General features: G+C 35.5%; 1 protein-coding gene across 3 annotated transcripts in view; it reads right to left on the minus strand.

The window, feature by feature from the left end:
• Positions 1-21231, minus strand: part of LOC114657408 (rab GTPase-activating protein 1) — a 211885-nt gene that overhangs the window by 74814 nt on the left and 115840 nt on the right. For all 3 annotated transcript variants that reach the window (XM_051931762.1, XM_028809212.2, XM_028809211.2), the window contains one exon: positions 3151-3264. In XM_051931762.1, the coding sequence (XP_051787722.1) occupies positions 3151-3264 (114 nt within the window). The remainder of the gene's footprint in view (positions 1-3150; positions 3265-21231) is intronic.

Consider the following 21231-nt stretch of genomic DNA (forward strand, 5'->3'; position numbering starts at 1 on the left):
TTAAAGATTTGTTTTCTCCACAGCCCCTAAACTATTGCCACAGCTATTAAATTGTTAGTCATATTGTCTACTAGCTATTTGTGTGAGAAGACTTTTTCTGCCCTATCACTGATAAAAACAAAATAAAGAAACCAAATGAATGAATGCAGCGCTTGTTTCTCATAGGCAACACTTCAGCCACGGTTATCAAGTATTCCTCGAAAAGAAGCTACAGTACATTTCACACTAGATTTATTCAAATTAAATATTGCTCTCTAAAAATTTTAGACCTAAATTATGATTTTGTAAGAAATTATGGTTTGGATTTGTCAGTTCTGAGTAAACAGCATGTGCAAGGGCACCTCATTTCTGTCCCATTGTTATAATTACCCAATCATTTTCGCCTCCTATTGATTTTTTTTTTTTTACAGTGCAGAATAAGTTGGTTTTGTATACTGAGATATACAGTCATATGAAAAAGTTTGGGATCCCCTCTCAGCCTGCATAATAATTTAATCTACTTTCAACAAAAAAGATAACAGTGGTATGTCTTTCATTTCCTAGGAACATCTGAGTACTGGGGTGTTTTCCGAACAAAGATTTTTAGTGAAGCAGTATTTAGTTGTATGAGATTAAATCAAATGTGAAAAACTAGCTGTGTAAAAATGTGGGTCCCCTTGTACTTTTGCTGATTTGAATGCATGTCACTGCTCAATGCTGATTACTTGCAACACCAAATTGGTAGGATTAGCTCGTTAAGACTTGAACTTCATAGACAGGTGTTTCCAATCATGAGAAAAAGTATTTAAGGTGGTCAATTGCAAGTTGTGCTTCCCTTTGACACTCCTCTCCAGAGTGACAGCATGGGATCCTCAAAGCAACTCTCAAAAGATCTGAAAACAAAAATTGTTCAGTATCATGGTTTAGGGGAAGGCTACAAAAAGCTATCTCAGAGGTTTAAACTGTCATTTTCTACTGTAACGAATGGAATCTGGAAATGGAAGGCCACAAGCACAGTTGCTGTTAAACCCAGGTCTGGCAGGCCAAGAAAAATACAGGAGCGGCATATGCGCAGGATTGTAAGAATGGTTACAGACAACCCACAGATCACCTCCAAAGACCTGCAAGAACATCTTGCTGCAGATGGTGTATCTGTACATCGTTCTACAATTCAGCGCAATTTGTACAAAGAATATCTGTATGGCAGGGTGATGAGAAAGAAGCCCTTTCTGCACTCATACCACAAACAGAGTCGCCTGTTGTATGCAAATGCTCATTTAGACAAGCCAGATTTATGCTTATGCTATTATAATGTAAATCATATAAAGTTATTACTGTGCAATTAGATCCAAATAATCGAATATAAGAACAGTATAACTACATGACTTCTTTTTGAGTAAAACTACATAGGAAAAATATCAATGCATATCCTATATCGACATTTAGTCCAAAAATATCATGATATGAATTTTCAGCTACATCTCCAAGCCCTAGATAGGACTATTTGCTTTGATCTAGTCTAATTAAAAATAGTAAGTTTGTTAAATGTTTAGCATCAGTATAAGTTCAGCAATTTTAGGTTTTCGGGGGAGGGGGCTGGTGGTGGTAAGGGTAAGATTGTTGTTTTTGATTCAAATTAATGTTTCTTTAAAATCTTAATTCCTTTGTAACTGATAACCTTATTTTTGTAGGATTCTTTGTTCCTTGACCACAAACTAGTTTAAAAAATGCACTTAGATTGTAAATGTATTCCGGTTGTTAGAAAAAAACTCATTATTTACATAAATTCAATAATTCTTTAACTGCTTAATGTTTGATATTAACCCATGTCTCAAGTCATATCTTTAAAGCTATACATCGCATACTAAAAAACTTAGGCTATGTTCATACTGCATTTAAAACTTACTCAATTACAATATCATTCAAAAATAATATTCTCCTAAAGGCTCTTAATCATGTGAATGATTTTCCAGAACAAGAATATTTGGACCTACTAATGGAGCTAGCCTTTGGATCCTTTTCACAAGTGGCTGCTGGCTCGGTGATCATAGAAGACTGGACTGAGATAGTCATAAGAGGAGATATGGGAGCTACCAAGTAGGCTTACCATCCACAAGATAAAGTGTGATAGATGAAACAGAATGCCAGTCCCATGTCATCAGTGGCCCATGTCGCCTAGCCAGGATCAGGCCGAAGACTACACATGGTGACTGAACTACCCACAAGACAATGAGTGAGGGTTGGGTTTGAATAAATCTAAGTTTTTAAATTTTTTTAGAAATGTTGTGTGTGATAAATCCTTTACACAAAATTAACCAGTAAAGTTTACTATGTTTTATTTGTTGCATTTTTTCTACATCCTTATCTAAAATTTACACATAATCATGTTTATTTGATTATGTTAAGAATTCCATTTTACTCTGTGCACATGAAATTATTGACTATAAACCTATAACAACACATTCCTCACCTAATAAGCTTCTGTTGACATAAATATCCCCATTCAATAAGGAACACTGGTTGTTACAGTTGGGCTTTCTCAGATTAAATTTGATGTTCACGCTGTGCTGGACAACTTTGCGAACTATATTGGATTCTTCCAAGTGTTTAGGTAGATGGCTCTCATTCCCCATGCTGACTGAGGAAGCTAAACTATTCTTTTCTACTATCAACTGCTATGGCAGTAGATATTCTGAATGATGAGTCATTACCATAATGTCAGTCATCTTCTAACCCACTTAATTGTGAACAGGGTTGTGGGGTGTCTGCTGGAGCCTATCCCAGCCAGTACAGGGTGCAAGGCAGGAACAGACCCTGGACAGGGACAAGGCGCCAGTCCATCACAGATTTAACATACACAAATACACACATCCACCCCCAACCACACAACAGGGCCAATTTAGGATCTCCAATTCACTTAACCTGCATGTTTTTGGACTATGGCAGGAAACCGGAACACCTGGAGGAAACCAACACAGACATGGGGAGAAACTTAATGCAGGGAGGACCTAGTATGTGAATCCTGGTCTCCTTACTGAGAGGCAAGCAGCACTACTACAGCAGCAATACATCATGCTGCCCTATTATAAAGATTTAAGGAAAAATGAATGGTAATAAAACAAGTGTGGCTTTAAAAGAAGGCTAAAATAGTTTTCATATAAGAGATACAACCTTGCATATCTTGTAGAGAGAATCTTGTCCATCACCTCCAGTATCCTTAAAGTAATCATGAGCAGGAAATGTTCGATTGATATCCCTGGTAATAGCACTGTCTTGAGGAGACTCCTGCAATACACAAAATGTTGGCAAAATAGATTAAAGGTAACATATATTGCTAAAATTATAAAAAGTAGTGTCAGATTCCAGCATTATGAATAGAAAGCACTCCACTGTTAAAACGTCTTAAGACTGAGAAATGCAGAAGATTTAGAAAAATATGGTGCAGACCTTTATATCAGAAATGGCACTATCATAACTCTCAGTGTTAGCAATGCAATCTGAAAATTTGGAAATTAAATTTTCACAATTATGTGGAATAAACCTTCTTCCCTATCAAATTCATATTTATGGGAGCATGTGAATAAACTATTCTTTACTACTGAGTGCACTTTACTTCTACGAGCATGGGTTTTGCAAACATTTTAGTTTGAAGTAAAAGTGGTCACTTATGTTGTTGTTGTTGACTGCATTTTAATTGCACTAATAAATGACTTACACGATTTATGATTTTTAATCATATCCCGGGTGGGGGGGTTATTGGTTGGGGGTTAGAGTTTGGAGGAGAACTAAAGCAAATACGCTTTACTTTTACTTTGGACTTCAGTCTTCAATTAAAGTCCTACAAGTAAAAATGAAAAATTCAGTTAAGTGTTAGTAACGTGTCTTCCTCAAACAAATTGCGAATATAAAAATTAGCTATATTATTATAATAAAGTAATCCCTCGCTACTTCGCGGTTCACTTTTCGCGGATTCACGACTTCGCGGGTTTTTAAATACAAGTGATTGCCCGCCTATCGCGGAAGTTATGTTCCAGACCCATCAGCAACAGGAGAAAATACGCGATATAGAAAGACCATATAAACAAACATTGTTATAGTTTAAGACTTAAAATACCCATCCCACATGCTTTAAACACATGTAAACTTATAAAACACACTTTGTTAACACATATGATATGTGGATGTCGGGCTAAGGATATGAGTAACATCTCACTATTATAAAACATTTTAACTTCACGCAAGACAAAACAGTGAGACAGGAAAATTGGTGATGTACAGGCTTAAAATTATTGACACGCAGAGCGACAAGCAGCACAAAGTCCACTTCTCCTTAGCGTTCATTCAGCTCCCCACACCCTTGACAATGCGAAGTGGCAGGAGCGTACTGCGCTTCCAGGGAGGGGGGGTTTGAGCGAAGGTGCGTTCAGCTGTCACACACCCACACACACACACACACACACACACACACACACACACACTCCTTCTTCCGAACGCGCAGAGCGACAAGCAGGCATTTTGGCAGACGCAGCACAAAGTCCATTTCTGCTCAGCGTGAGTTCAGCTGCCCCCCTTCACAAAGCGAGTGCACACACATTGACGTCTGATCGCTGCGTGCAGTGTGCAGTGTTGGTCTGAGGTGTTTAAGAATGTAGAAAGTGTTTAAGAGCATAGGAAGTGTTTATAAGAGCGTAGGAAAGGTTAACAAGAGAGTGAGAAAGGTTTATAAGAGTGTGGGAAGGGTTTATAAAGCCTTAAAATATGTATAAATAATAAAATAAATATAGGTCGCTACTTCGCGGATTTTCACCTATCGCGGGGGGCTCTGGAACGTAACCCCCGCGATAGGTGAGGGATTACTGTACTAGACATTAAGCCCGTTACAATAACGGGCACTAGAACAGTAGTCCATAAACATTAGTAGGAACAGTCTATATTAAATGGCAAGGGACCTTTAACCTCATTAAATTTTTTCCGTAAAATGCCTGTAATTTTCTCTGACAGTAATACTGGCTTTACTGTCCGTAATATGTGTTTAATTTTCTGTCACAACAGTGGGCAATCAGCAGATTCTCCACAGCAACTGATGTAATGTGCATGAAAATAAATCCACTTTTAAAAGTCATCGTAATGTAATATCATGAAAATTCGTATATTTAGGAAAACCTCTTCAACGACTGACACTTTACCAGGCCAAGCTTCTTAATCGCAAATCTGACATCCTCAGAGTGAACACGTGCACAACAATGGGGAAGCTGGTCTCCGCGTCTCAGTACCCGATTGGATTTTTCGTGTTTTATGTTTTAAGTCTTACCTCATTTACCGAAATCCGATGGGATCAGCCGCGTGATATTTTATAGGTCCCGCCCTCTCTGTCTTGTGTGACGCGTCAGACGGCCTTTGAAGCATCTGCTTTAAAAGCGTCGCACCGTGCCCCGCGCACTTCACCAGAAGACAGACACACACGGACACTGGACGCACACAGGGGTTTTATTAAAGAGGATATATTATATGAATTGTCCATAACAATAAAATCTGCCTTTGTGTAAATTTAGGCTCAGTCTGTTCAATTTTAATTACAAAGTAAAATCATTTTAATTATAAAGTAAAACTAAACAAATATTTTAATTAAATGTTAACAAATGAGATTTTTCCAAGCATGTTTTAATAACTAGTGGTCACAGCTGGCTTTCTGTGTCCACAGAGGATGATGCTGGGCTAAAGATGGTACACAGCTTGTTAAGAACAAACATAAATGGGCATAATAAAAAAGCTCTATTTTCATTGCATGAACTAAGAATTTACCAGTGTTACCAATATTAACACTCTGGAGACAAGAGATTGTTTGTATATTTTTGTTTTCAAAGCCTACTTTCACTGCTGCCTTTCCTTGTATAACCAGAAATATTGGAATTAATACAAAGGTTTTTTAATTTGCAATTCAAAATTTACAAACTTACTTATCAGTATTATTTTGCTTACAAGGAAAAAAAAAATCAGGGAACTTACTAAGGCACTTCACTACTGAAAAATAGTCTAGCCAGAAACAGTCTTCATTCGAAAAGTTACCTCCATCTGTTTAGAGCAATGACTAGATACATTTATTTATATGTAAAAATCTAAAATATACACAAAAAAGTTATCTACGGGGAAGGCTTCAGATGACTTTATGATGTGTTGTCAAAGTAAGAAATGAAATGCTGGCATAATTTAAATGGACCACTAAAATGGTGCACAGTCTATCACTTTCCAAACAATACTGTGTTGAAAATACATAATATCTGTGCCCACAGCACCAAGAAATACTCATCAGAGTCTGAAGATGAATTTGGCCATGTCTTCCAAACTCCTCAGAATCAATTACTATATCAAGAAGTCACAAATATATCTACTCCAAAATAATTACTCACTGCAAACAAAGTATGAGTTTGATGATTAAACAATTCCATTTCAAGAAAAAGCAATATGACAACAAGCTGCTTGAAAACCTCCAGAAAACCACAGGCAAATGTTATCAGTGGCACTCATTATTCATATCAATGAGAGTGGTTTACATTAAGCACAATGTTGCCCCCCAACCCAAACAAGTGATTTCTTCATTGGAGGACTAAATTAATTTATACCAGAAAATTGTAAACATGTACACACCACACATAAGCTTCCTCTGGCATCTATATATATAAAATCCCTATGTGCGTCCAGGTGTCCGTGTGTGGGTGTCTTCTGATGAAGGCGTTTTACGGAAATACTAACCAGTATTACTGCGAGAGGAAATTAAAGGTACACAATACAGTGACGCATATTACAGCCACATACAAGCCAGTATTACTGTCAGAGGAGATTAAAGGCATATTACCGATGCGCACGCCTGTATTACCACCAGAGAAAATTAAAGGTATATTACGGACGTGCAAGCCAGCGGACGTACAAGACGGTATCCTTCAATAAGGGCGCACACAAAAAGGCGAGCCTCAAAAGGGCAACCTCAATTGGGCGCAGCCCTTATTGAATGGAGCCGTACAAGACAGTATTACTGTCACAGAAAATTAAAGACACACAATACACGGCGGCAGCCCACGAAGAACGGTCAGCTCAGCAAGTAAACATCAACAAAAGAAAGGCTGAAAGAAAGAAAAATACGACCAACAAAAAGAATGAGGTCAAAGTCCCTTGCCATTTAATATAGACTGTTCCTACTAATGTTTATGCACTACTGTTCTAGCGCCCGTTATTGTAACGGGCTAAATGACTAGTTTAACATAAAACCTAAAGGATGTGATGCAAAAAACAAACCAAAAATATAAGTATATGACATGAAATTTAACTGTATGCCAATTCTCCTAACCCTCAGCTTAACTTGCCCTTTTGTAACTACAGTATACTATATGCCCGGTAGAAGGTACAGTTGAAGTGAGAAGTTTACATACTGTACACTTAGATGATTTCTTTAAAACTCACTTTATAACCCCTCCACAGATTTTATACTAACAAACTATAAATTTGGCATATCGTTTAAGACATCTACTTTGTGCAGGGCAAAAGTAATTTTTTTCCAATAATGTTCGCAGACAGAGTGTTTAACTTTTTATTGACCACATCACAATTCCAGTAGGTCACAAGTTTAAAAATACTTTGTTAATATTTATTAGCATTGCCTTGAAATTGGTTAACTTGAGCTGAACGTTTTGGGTAGCCTTCCACAAGCTTCTTATAATATGTTACTAGAATTTTGGCCCATTCCTTCAGACAGAAGTAGTGTAACTGGGACAAGTTTCTAGGCCTCCTTGCTCACACACGCTTTTCTGTTTAAATCTACAATCGGATTGAGAAAAGGGCTTTGTGATGGCCACTCCAATACCTTAACCTTGTTGTCCTTATGCTATTTTGCCACAACTCTGGAGATATGCTTAAGGTCACTGACCATTTGGAAGACCCATCTGCGACTGAGCTTCAACTTCCTTGCTGAGCTCTTGAGATGTTGCTACAGTATATCTACATAATTTTCCTTCCTCAAGATGCCATGTATTAAGTGAAGTGCACAAGTCTCTCCTGTATCAAAGCACTCCCACAACTTAATGATGCCTCTCCCATGCTTGACGGATGGGATGGCGTTTTTTGGCTTGCAAGCCTTACCCCCTTTCCTCCAAACACAACTATGGTCATTATGGCCAAACAGTTTGATCTTGGGTTCATCAGACCAGAGGACATTTCTCCAGGAGGTAAGATCTTTGTCCCCTTGTGCCACTGCAAACTGCAGTCTTGCTTATTTATTGCAGCTTTGGAGCAGTGGCTTTTTCCTTGCTAAGCAGCCCTTGAGGTTATAGTAATATAGGACTCATTTTACTGTGGATATGGATACTTGTCTGCCTGTTTTCTCAGGCATTTACAAAAGGTGATGTGCCATTATTCTGGGATTTTACACTTTTTGTGCCAAAGTATGTTTTTCTCTAGGAGACCAAATGTGTTTTCTTCCTGAGTGCTATGATGGATGTGTGGTTCCATGGTGTTAATTGCTTGCGTATTATTGTTTATACAGATGAATGTGGAACCTTCAGGAGTTTGGAAATTGTTCCAAGGATGAACCAGATTTGTAAAGGTCAACAATTATTTTCTGAGGTCTTGGCTGAATTCTTTTGATTTTCCAATTCAGTAAATTTGACAGTAGGGCTTAACATACATTGCGTGTTGACTCCAATTAGGTTAATTTGCTATCAGAAGCTAACTGTCTAATTTCTTAAAGGCTTGATATTTTTCCTGGAATATTACAAGCTGTTTAAAAGCAAAGTTAACAAAGTGTATGCAAACTTGTGACACACTGGAATTGTGTGATAGATATTTAAATAATATACACAGGGAGGAAAAAAAAAAGATATCTTTTAATATCATCCTTGTCTAAACTTTGCATTGTTAATATTGAAGATTTTTTGCATCATTAGTGTTTTTATTGACACCATTTTTATAAACAGTATTACCTCTCTGCTGTTATACTTGTTTTCAACCAAGTCACAAGGAAATGTCAAGTGAAAGCCAGAGCCTACATAATGCCCAAAGACTAAACAAGAATATTAGTTAGATTTAAGAGAAAAAAACAAGCAGTGCAGTGTTGCTTCTGTATTTTTATATACTATGGATGAGTAACCTTTAAAGGTCCTACTATATGCAGATACACATTTTTTTAATGGACCACTAACAAAATGTGCTCAATTTTACCTTTCTCTATACAGTGTGAGCAGTTAACATCACACCCCCAGCATGCATCACTTCCATTCTATTTTTGTACCCTACTGTGAGAAACAGTCCACAGGGCTACTTCTCAAGCAAAGGGGCACCAAAAGCTAAAGGAAATTCTTTAATGTGCACACCCTTGGCAGAATTATGTATGAAAAAAATAATGGCAGGAAGAAAGAGAGTAATAAACAAAAGAAAATTCAGTGGAGAGTAGCCATGAGAAATAAATTTTCAATTGGACTTTATAACTCCCACTGCAAGTTTTTGTCTGTTTTATGAAAAAGTAGATGAAGGAATGAGGGTCATTTCTCAAGACCCAAATAATAAGCTTTGTTTGTTTTTCTTATTGTGTGCCCAGCACCACAACTCTATAAATGTCAAACTTTATTTGTTCTATCACCATCATAGCCTTTCTTTATTGCTCCAAACTGAATAAGAAACTATGTCATAAAATGTATTTGTCTAATTTTCTCCATATTTTCAAAGTGAATATGATTAATATCTTAACTTGTACATTATATTAGCAAATAGAAGAGTCTGATGTGGAACAATGTCAACAAAGTTTTGCAAAAGTATCTTCAGTAATAAGTAGATGTAGCTAAAAATCTTGCTTGCTATAAAACAAAACACACAAGACAAAAAATGAGTTGTATACAGAATTTAAGGAAAACCTGTCGTCTGTCTCTTTGTGCACTGCTTAGTTTATGTTTCAAATACTGCAAGTTATAGGGTGTTTGTTTGACCATGCAAAATCAACAGATTTTGAATCTGTGAAAATGAAGCAATAACCTTTGCACCTCTGTGCTTCCCCTTTTCCACCCTCAAACTTAAACTGTTTAGAAATAAAAAGCAAAATGTGCCTTAAGTTTTAACAATGTTAGTCAAACCCAAAATAATGTATTTTAAAAGAACTTAAAATAGAACAGCCAATGCATTATATTTGTGTTTTATTTAAAGAAGGGAATACAAGAGGACAACATAAAATGAAACACAAACATGAATATCTACAATCTCTAAAATGCAAAAACTATTACATTTCATAAAAGAAAACTTGGAATAGATGTAACAAAGGCTTAAAGAAATAAACAGGGCTTAATTTAACAGATGGTGAGGTGGCTAAGAAGGAATGGGTTTGATCTAAAAGTATACATTGTATAACACAGGACAATTTCATACAGAAAATTAGAATTAACAGGAAATCTAACTAATCTCAAAGGATTATTAACAGAATTAAAAGGAAATTGCTGAAGAAAAAGAACCTAGACAAATACAAGACCTTAAAAAGGGAGAAAGGGAAATTAAGTAATGTCAAAAGGCTGCTGGAGATGAATGCTGGAAACAGATTAGCCAGTGACTAAGTAAAGTGTATTACAAAGGGAGAAATAAAATATGCAAGAAATTAAATCACAAATATTCAGTATGTTTTTCAATTATCACCTCTTAGAAGGACATTCATTACCTTGTCGGAACTTACATATAACATCACAATGTCCAGATCATTTGGTATTTCTTTAAACGCAATGTACTCCTAGCACTAAATATGCCAAAAATGCCAATAACAAAGTAAAACTGCCTGACCTTGTTAACATGTATCTAAGAGTTTTCAAATAATTAGCAATTTTATATACAAACCATTAGTATGTCATTATTAACAACTGACTATCCATCTACCCATCTTCTAAACCTACTTATTCAGAGGAGGATTGCAAAGAAACTGGATCATGCACACTGGCCAATTCATCACCACCAATTCACTAGACCTGCATGTTTTTGGACTGGGAAGAAACCCATGCGGACATGGGGCAAAAATGCAAACTCATTATGAAGTGGGAATAAAAAGCCCCATTCTATTAAAGCTTAATATGTATCACAAGTAAATTATTGAAAGCAATTCCAGAAGTGAAACAGGCTTGCAGATGAATAGCTTATATGAGTTTGGGACAAATAACTAATCTACTTAATATGCTCAATTTGTTTAAGGACATATCAAAAATTAATCGATAAAAGTACAACATTATCATGGCATGTTTGACAAGACAGTGGATGGAAGGCTGATCAATATCCTACAAGGTGCACAGATTAAGAGAGAAGTGTGTAGCTAGGTACCAAACTGGGCTAATTACAGAAAAGTAGTTACTATATAAGAAATGTATTAAAAATAGGTAGAGGTCAAAGTGAGAAAAAAAACGTAAATCAGTATTGAGGGTGCCTTTTTTAATTTACATAAATGATTTAGATACATAAATAAATATATGTCTGTGGTGGGTTGGCACCCTGCCCAGGATTGGTTCCTGCCTTGTGCCCTGTGTTGGCTGGGATTGGCTCCAGCAGACCCCCGTGACCCTGTGTTCGGATTCAGCGGGTTGGAAAATGGATGGATGGATGGAATAAATATATGTCTAGTGTAATAGATTTAAGACACAAGAAACCCATAAAGACTAATGAGCAGAAATGTGCTTCTTCAAATGTATCCTTCTTTCGGCTGCTCCCGTAAGGGGTTGCCACAGCAGATCATCTTCATCTTTCTTTCTGTCCTCTGTATCTTGTTTTGTCACACCCATCACCTGCATGTCCTCTCTCACTACATTCATAAACCTTCTCTTAGGCCTTCCTCTTTATCTCTTGCCTGGCAGCTCCATCCTTAGCATCCTTCTCCCAATATACCCAGCATCTCTCCTCTGCACATGTCCAAACCAGCACGATCTCGCCTCTCTGACTTTGTCTCCCAACTGCCCAACCTGAGCTGATCCTCTAATGTACTCATTTCTAATCCTATCCATCCTCGTTACACACAGTGCAAATCTTAGCATCTTTAACTCTGCTACCTCCAGCTCTGTCTCCTGCTTTCTGGTCAGTGCCACCGTCTCCAACCCATATAACATAGCTGGTCTCACTACCGTCCTGTAGACCTTCCCTTTCACTCTTGCTGATATCCGTCTGTCACAAATTACTCCTAACACTCTTCTCCACCCATTCCACCCTGCCTGCACTCTCTTTTTCACCTCTCTTCCACAATCCCCATTACTCTGTACTGTTGATCCCAAGTATTTAAACTCATCCACCTTCGCCAACTCTACTCCCTGCATCCTCAACATTCCACTGACCTCCCTCTCATTTACACATGTATTCTGTCTTGTTCCTACTGACCTTCATTCCTCTCCTTTCTAGAGCATATCTCCACCTCTCCAGGGTCTCCTCAACCTGCTCCCTACTATCGCTACAGATCACAATGTCATCAGCAAACATCATAGTCACGGGGACTCCTGTCTAATCTCGTCTTTCAACCTGTACATCAGCATTGCAAATAAGAAAGGGCTCAGAACCGATCCCTGATGTAATTCCACCTCCACCTTGAATGCATCCGTCACTCCTACCACAGACCTCACCACGGTCGCACTTCCCTCGTACATATCCATACAGCTCTTACATACTTCTCTGCCACTCCCGACTTCCTCATACAATACCTCAACTCCTCTCAAGGCACCCTGTGATATGCCTTCTCCAGGTCCACAAAGACACAATGCAACTCCTTCTGGCCTTCTCTATACTTCTTCATCAACACCCTCAGAGCAAACATTGCATCTATGGTGCTCTTTCCTGGAATGAAACCATACTGCTGCTCGATAATCATCACCTCCCTACTTAACCTAGCTTCCACTACTCTTTCCCATAACTTCATGCTGTTGGTCATCAATTTTATCCCCCTGTAGTTACTACAGTCCTTCACATCCCCCTTATTCTTAAATATCGGCACCAGTACACTTTTTCTCCACTCGTCAGGCATCCTCTCACTTTCCAAAATTCCATTAAATAATCCATTAAAAACTCCACTGCCATCTCCTAATTTTTTCCAGTGGGGGGAGTAGGGAGGGAGGGACAATCACGCTTGGGCATGGTATGGAACAAATGTGCCTAGTGTAAGTACACCCTAAAAAATATCTGAAAATGTATGAACATCTGATCTATGATAATTTTGAAACAAGATACCTATCAATTAGTAAGCAAGTACCACTGTCTGCAACATGTGATGCACTGATTAAGGTATTTTGTCTGCTTTTTTCTACAAACTGCAGTACATAGTCGGGCTTTTATTTTTGTTTTCATAGGAAAATGATGTTTAATTAGAATCCTTGACAAGCGAGTAACAGCTGGTATCTAATGCTGTACTGTGTGGAAGATGAATGCCTGAAGTGTGTGAGCCTCAGTTATTTACAGTCTTTGTTGCTGTCTAAATAAAAAAAACCAAACAATCCACTATAGACAACTTTTGTTGATATTTAAATACAGTTTCTGCTTCTACACCCAGATATCGACTTTTGATGATATTCACTAAATAGTTCATCTAAGATCACTGGGTTTTCATTTTCTCTTCCAAAAACATATGAATTATATTTCCCCTGTTTAATTCTTGTTCAAAGAAATGCTAACGGAAGCATTATTTATCCAGGACCAGCTTTTAAATGTTTTTGTAAGATTTCTGATCAATTAGCCAGTTAAATATGTACATCTTTGTTTGGTTTACAACTTTATCAGGAACTGTATACATTGTACTGTATACATGTACTTGGCACTTGTTCTCTCACATCTTGTCTGTGAGGGCGTCTATCTGTTTGAGCATTAAACAGAGCTTAAAGCTGCTGCATGGCTGGTTCCAGCACCTCTTATGGTCTCACGAGTTCAGTTATTCTAATAAATTTCATAGAAATTAGCTTATAAAATCCAGATGTATACCAAACATACAGGTTATTACTTTCAAGCTAAGTAACACTCATGGCCACAAAAATTTATGTTAATACAGTCACTGGTTTTAACCTACCTATATATTAGACTTAGAACCAAAAGTACAGGAATTGATACTTTCTTGTCATAACAAATGACTGAAGTAAGGTCCACAGACATATTTGTATTACCACAAGCAGAAGACAATTGTTTGTTTAGCTATGTCCAGGTTGGTCATAGCTTGAGGTGTACTGAAGTTACAGCCTTGGGTGTTTCTTACTGTGGTTCTCTATGGTTAGCACAAAACATATCAGATAAAAGTTAATGTTCCATTAAATGTCATCATGTGAGAGAAACAGACTGTGCTACTGCACTCTTTCCGCTGCTGAATATTCTTTTCTCATGCCTAACTCTGTTGAAGGCTATATTCCGCTATACTCAAATTTTTGTTAAAGGTCACACCCTAGGCAGTAAGAAGTCTGTTGCAGGGAGCAGAAGCTGAGCCTAGAGCGGACACTGAATTATAAAGGAAGGAGAAGGTATATTGTCATTAATTTCTTGGGTACACATAAAAATAGCCTTTTAGTGCTGCAGACAGAGGTTTGCCATCAAGACATCACAGCTAAATAAAGTTAAGGTCACTATTCACACTAAACAAAGCTGTAAACTGTATTTGATCAGGTATCTGAGTAATCATTCAATTGTGACTGATAGTCTTATCAGATGAAGAGATCCAGATGTTGTATACCACTGAGAGGACAAATGACTCACAAAGAAACTCTTCAGTTAGATTCTAAGGGATTTAACCTAGGCTCAATGGCATGTTCACCAATAATTTGTTTTCAGGTTGTGTTTTTTTTATTTAAGATGGCATTTCAAATAAAAGCATAGGCATTATATTGGTGGAGTTTGTACTTTTGTAGTTTTAGTTTTCTGCCACATCCCAAACAACATACGTGTTAGATTATCTGACAACTCTAAACTAGCGGTGAGTGGGGGAGTGATCATGAGTATGCCCTGTGATGGACTGCTACTCAACCCAGGATTTGAACCTGCTTTAAACTCAATTCCATCGGGATAGGGTGTCTTATAACAGTATATAAATACTAGCAGGTTAGATAAATGATGGACAAGCAACTGATCGATGGATGTAATTGGATGGATCCATTTATGCTTCTGCATGGAAAAATGTAAATCTTCCGTGTCAGTTAAATGTACTGCCCTTTATTTTACTGCTGACTTGTCATCTTTCATTCATTAACATGTTAATTCGTGAGTATTATCATATTCTTTAAGCACTGAACATATAGACCTCTTTCACAAGCACCCATTAATTTAGTAATTTCACCACTGAGACATCAATGAACTTTAGTGTCAGTATTTTACACAAAGAATTGGGCTGAACATTATTATTTATAATAAACATTAAAGTGTAATATCTGATTAATCCCTTGTATAATAAAAGGTACATGATACAGTCATTGAATCCTGTAATGCAAACAATGTAATGAGAGCATTTTTCCAAATTACTTTTCAATAGTGATAACTATGAAGTACAGCATAACAAGTTGAGTGATTAGCTTACACTATTACACAAAAGTACATGAAAAAATGAAAACAAAGCCCCAGCTTTTGGCACAATTAAATTCCACACTGTTTATTTACTTATGCAGTTATATTTGATATACATGGAACACAAGATAGGCTTATAAATAGTTTAACATACGGCATTTATGATACCAATCACTTACAAAACTGAAGGTGCTTGAGCACGTTACAGAATATATTATATATGACTCATTTTGGGTTTCAACAATATTTTTTACAGCAAATCAGATACACAGCTCTAAAATTAAAAAATATATACCGGGTATCTTAGTATTAGTATTAAAAGTCACTGAATATATTCCATGTTGTGACACTTGACAGCAAATCTGTATACACTGCAATTTTTCTAACACAACAGCTTCCATACACCAAACAAGCTAAAATCACCAGGCTTTGTAAAAACAATAAATGTTTATTCAACAAACAAATGAGAATTTCAAACTACTCTGCTAACATATGAAGCATTTACCATGATTTTAGAGACACTTTTGTTGATTTTATTCGGCTCATAACAGATAAATAATGCCAACACTTGCATTTAATTCCAGCGTAAATATTACTTAAAATGAATAAATCCAAATATGGCATATTCTTAGAAATATGGATGAGAAAAATGGATATCCCTAGAGATGGTTAGCCCTTTATTTAGTTGAGTTGATTTCCATTTAAAGAAAAACTTTCCCACAGGAAAAATATTGCTTGGTCTTTGGCACTTCATGTCCCAAATCAAATCTTTGTGAAAATAAAGCTCTCTTAGCATTACGGCACCATGTGCTACTTGAAATCATTACTGATATAATGCTTTAAATAAAAAGCAAATGTAATCAAACCTCTAAGTAAAAAAGAGTTCTATTTTTAAGACGTAACCTAATAAAGAAAATAAGCAAAGGTAAACTTCAAAGTACTTTGTTTTCTCTAGTTGAGGCAATTTATACAGCGCTACATTTTCACTAGCCATAACAAAAATTGGCTCTAAGAAAGAGAGGTATTTTCATACACGTCTATCAAAACATTATGACCTTCTGTAAACAGGTATTCTCACCACTAACAAATCCTTTATTAAAATTTCTTTAATTAAAGTTAGCACATCAATATAATTCACAGTATATTAAAATGCTGAAAAAAATAAGTAATGGCAAAAGTGCAAATTTCTATTGATTTCAGGAAGGTGACATACTGAAATGTATATTCATAAGTAACATGCAATGAGAGTGTCAAGTCATTAAAAAAATATTGCTTTACAGAAAGATAAACTCGGCTGAATATATCCAGCTGCATAATTACAGTGTAAGAAAACATTCTTTACATCCATGTAAGGAATGAGTTGTACAAAAAATGAAGAATCCCCAAGCAGCAATTTGCCACTTAAAGACGTTTGAAGAAACTCAGCAGGGAGGGTCTTCCTTGTCTGTTTGTTAATCCCGTTCTGACTCAAAGTCATTTTCGATATTTTAAACTGTTAAATGACAGCAGCTCTGAGTTTTACTGGAATAAAGCCCAGTAAAGACAATTCATGCTCGTTTACAAAATATATATTCTGTTTCATATGAGTCAGAAGTCAAAGAGCAAGAAAAAAACTAAAAAAAAACTGTACATGTGCTGTATGTCATCAGTTCAGCAATATTAACAGTCTAACGTGCAAAGCTGTATAAGTCATTACTTACAGTTCCACAAAAACAGGTTAATGGGCATATATGGAGAATTTGACGTTCAACTTCTTTTTTTTTCTTTCAACCGTGCCCAAAAGGCCTTTTTACTGGAAGTGATATGATTTGTTCATTTTCACAAAGACGGTATTAAGTATCAAACACCATAAAAACACCACCATTGCACATGATCTATAAAGTAGTTATAGAAATAACTGGAAACATAGTTAAAAAGTCAAGCCACCCACCCTTTCTTTTAAGGTTAATGTAAATTTTCAGACTGCTCTTCAATTACTGAAAATTGCAAATTACATTCTCAGCCAAAGTTTAGGCCAGGCTGAAGGTAGGCCTGTTTCAAGAGGAAAAACAATTACAATCTAAACCAACTTTTCAAGTTGAATCACTGCCTTTCATTTAGAAGTTGTATGTGCAGCTCAATTCTTTTTTTGATTTGTGCAATTACATTTTGACTAGTCAAAACTTTACTCAGTGACCTGGGTAGTTATAATTCCTCTAGACAGAATGCAAATTGCAGGTACCCCTTTTCCCATGGAGGTATATAGAGCTTTTAATCAGACACAAGTATAATTACATCTAGACTGAGTTACAGACATCTCTAATTAGTGTTCTTGAATTTTAAATATGTAAAATGCAATTCTAATTCAGCAAAATGCAACTGTTCATGTCTGTAATTTTAAACTACTTAAAACTACCAATATCTACTATTTGTACTTTTACATGTCAAAATGTAATTTTAGATATGTCTAATATGAATTTTGACTAGTCAGAATACAATTCTAGATGCCTCAAACTGAAAACTCTACAGCCATCAATGGTTAAAAGTCTCTATGTTACTGATATCTCTGACATACTGTAAATTCGGACTAGTCAGTTTTGATATGAAATTCTTATTTTAACTAATCACCCATACATTAATTATAATGATCTCAAATTCGAATTCTGATTAAGCAAAATTCTATCATGTTATAGCTAAAATATAATTTTACCGTTCAGCATGTAAAAATTACTAGTCAAAGAAAAACATTAAATGTTTAAAATGGCTTGTTATGTGCTCAAACATCCTATTATCAAAGGCAGAAATAATTAAGTGCAAGCATCCATACAAGAGAAAATCTATATGGGATCACAATTTAGGCCCAAAAAAAGACCAGCCCCAAATGATAAATAGTGAAATTAATTACAATTCTTTAAAACAAAACAAAAAAAAAGAAAATGCAATACGCATTTCAGTCCTTCAAAAGCAAGTCATAAGCTTCTTACTGCCATCTGCATGTTCTTTATCTTGCTGCTTATATAATCAATCTTCCCCTCAAAAAAAGAATTCCAAAACAGGTTCATACTAATGAGAGGGGGGTGTTTTTACATATTATTTGCCAACCAAAAGTCATTTAAAACAAAGATTTTCAGTAGCCCAAAGGCCAGGTATTAATACCACCACAATTATTATTCCAAAAGGAAATCTAATAGCCAAGTACCACCAATACTAACCCTTGTTTTAGCATAGCCTTTTCAAATCCTTCAACTGTGATCCAGGCTTTATAGAAATAAAAATGCAGAACTAAACCTGGGTGGTCTCAGGGTTAGCAAATGCAGTGTGGCTAATAAAGAACAACCCAGGGAAGTTAATATGTTACAGCACATTGCACAGAATTATAATCTAGATCAGCAAAAGTTATCTTTAGATATGATTTGCCACTCCCATTTGTTAAAACAATAGAATAGCAATAAAAATTAACCATGATTCAGACTGCAAGACTTGATATATTATTGATATACTGTGTTGAGAACAAAGTTTCAACCATTGTGTCATACCTGACAAATACAATGGGTGGTAAAATTTTCTTTTTTACCCAAGCTTCTATTTAAAACGATGGCTTAAAACTCAGATAAATATTTTTATATTTGAACATCTTTTACAATTTGCCAATTAGCTAGGTTTTAGGATCAAATTAAAATAGCATATGCCAATTGCTTTTATACAGTTCCTTTGTTGTTTTTAAATTGAAACTGTACTGTAGCCATGAGTGTCAGAATTGTGGATTTTGCTTTCAGGATATATTCAATATATATCTTAAACTTCCTGAAACAACAGATCAAGAGCTACAGACCAAGATATAGGCAGGTTTTTTTTTAACCAGTTGGTGCCCTTTCATAAAGAACAAAATAAATTAACCATTTATATACAGCTACTGCACACTGCTATTCTGCTAACACCTGATTGCATGCTGAAAAATGACGACATCATAACACTGTACTCAGCAAACTGCATGGTTTTCCATTAGCAGTCTTACTTCTATAGGTTTTGTAATTCATTTTCAAATTGATGCAACACATGAAAAATAATTGACATCACACATGATGCCAATTTTTCTTTTAATCCATTGCTGGCCAATGCTGCTGATGGGTAATTTATCATAGAATGATCCAACAAAGTGTAAACATCTGCTGCAATCTAGAATACATATGAATTTAATGATTGTTTTTAAGGAACCATACCATACTTGACATAAATATTTTATCTTCTATAGGCAAAATAGTATTTTTTACATTAAACTATATGAATCTGATATAGAAATACAAACTAACAAAGAACCAAGAAATATATTTCAAAATAGCTAATAATCAGTGTTGTAGATGACACAGTCCATAAGGGATTTACTTAACCTCTATTATATGTACAATAAAAATGCACCAGGACAATTAATTGAAAAATATCCAATAACCTTACATTTTGGTAAATGACTACATCTTTAAATAATTAATAAAAATAAACTCTAGGATATTATTACATATTAATAAATACAGATTCAATAAAAGTGTGACATACATGGAAATTACATGAAAAATCATTCATTTCTCAATAATTTAAATTTTACTTAAGTAAGAAGCTGAACAGCTTACAGAAAACCCATCATAAAGTGTTCCTATTAGGAACTAGAGTAGGAGATATACCTCACAGTAAAATATTTGTATATACCTCACAAATAGAATACCACATAAAAAATTTAGGAAACCAACTACTGTTGTGCAAACATGCAGCTTAAACATCCTTGCATTAGTAAGAAATGCAAGAAACTGTGATTGAAAGAAAAAACACATTTAATTAACGTTAACAAAGTACCTCAGACTAAAATGGATTTTTATTATTACACTTATTGATCAATCAGAGTGGAATGCCATCCTACTCCCCTTCATTATACTTCACAGATTTTAAAAACAACAGTCTTTTTAGATAAGCACCTACTTAATTGTCCGAATTTGGAGAGCAATACTAATTGTAGGTTGAGGAAACAACTGATAATTAGAAAAAGCAAACTGTACATCACATAATACTGTTAAAATTAACCTGATACATCAACAAACAAGTAAGAAATGAAGAAAAAACCAAGACAACAGCAATTTATTTATATATATATATATATATATATATATGCAAAAATACATATAAATGTGTATATTGTGTACTTTGATTTGTATATACATTTGGAGTTTCATAACCTGCCTGCACTATAATTATGTTAAAAGGAAAAAAGTAGGGGTTCCTTTTGCAAATCCACTTTATTCAGAAGGAAAATAAATATTAAAGAACGTATAGCATAAAGAAGTATACACTTTTTTTTAAGCAGGGGATTCTTTTCCAAAAAGCAAAAGGACACAATGGCCTGTAGCTTTTTTTATATATATAAAAAAAAAGATCTTGTGAAGAAATAAGAGATCTTAAAGTGCACTTTAAAATAGAAACAGTGACAACAGACAAAGAATGCTCAACTTGTTTTGCTTTGTTGATTTAGAAGGTATTGCCATTAAAAAAAGGAATTCAGCTTTCTCGCCCTGTTTCTTTATAATTACTGCTTTTCATTAATCTTGGATATTCTACTTCTTTATCACCCAGGATTGCATCCAATGTCTTTTATTTGTACTTTCTGAAGTACCATGTACAGTACCTAATGTTCTTATGTTAAACTTTTCTAATACATTATAAGCACTTAAGTAAAGAAAATATTTTTGCTGTTCATAAATATCTCAACTGCAG

Source organism: Erpetoichthys calabaricus, chromosome 9, assembly GCF_900747795.2.
Source record: "Erpetoichthys calabaricus chromosome 9, fErpCal1.3, whole genome shotgun sequence".
Classification (NCBI taxonomy): domain Eukaryota; kingdom Metazoa; phylum Chordata; class Cladistia; order Polypteriformes; family Polypteridae; genus Erpetoichthys; species Erpetoichthys calabaricus.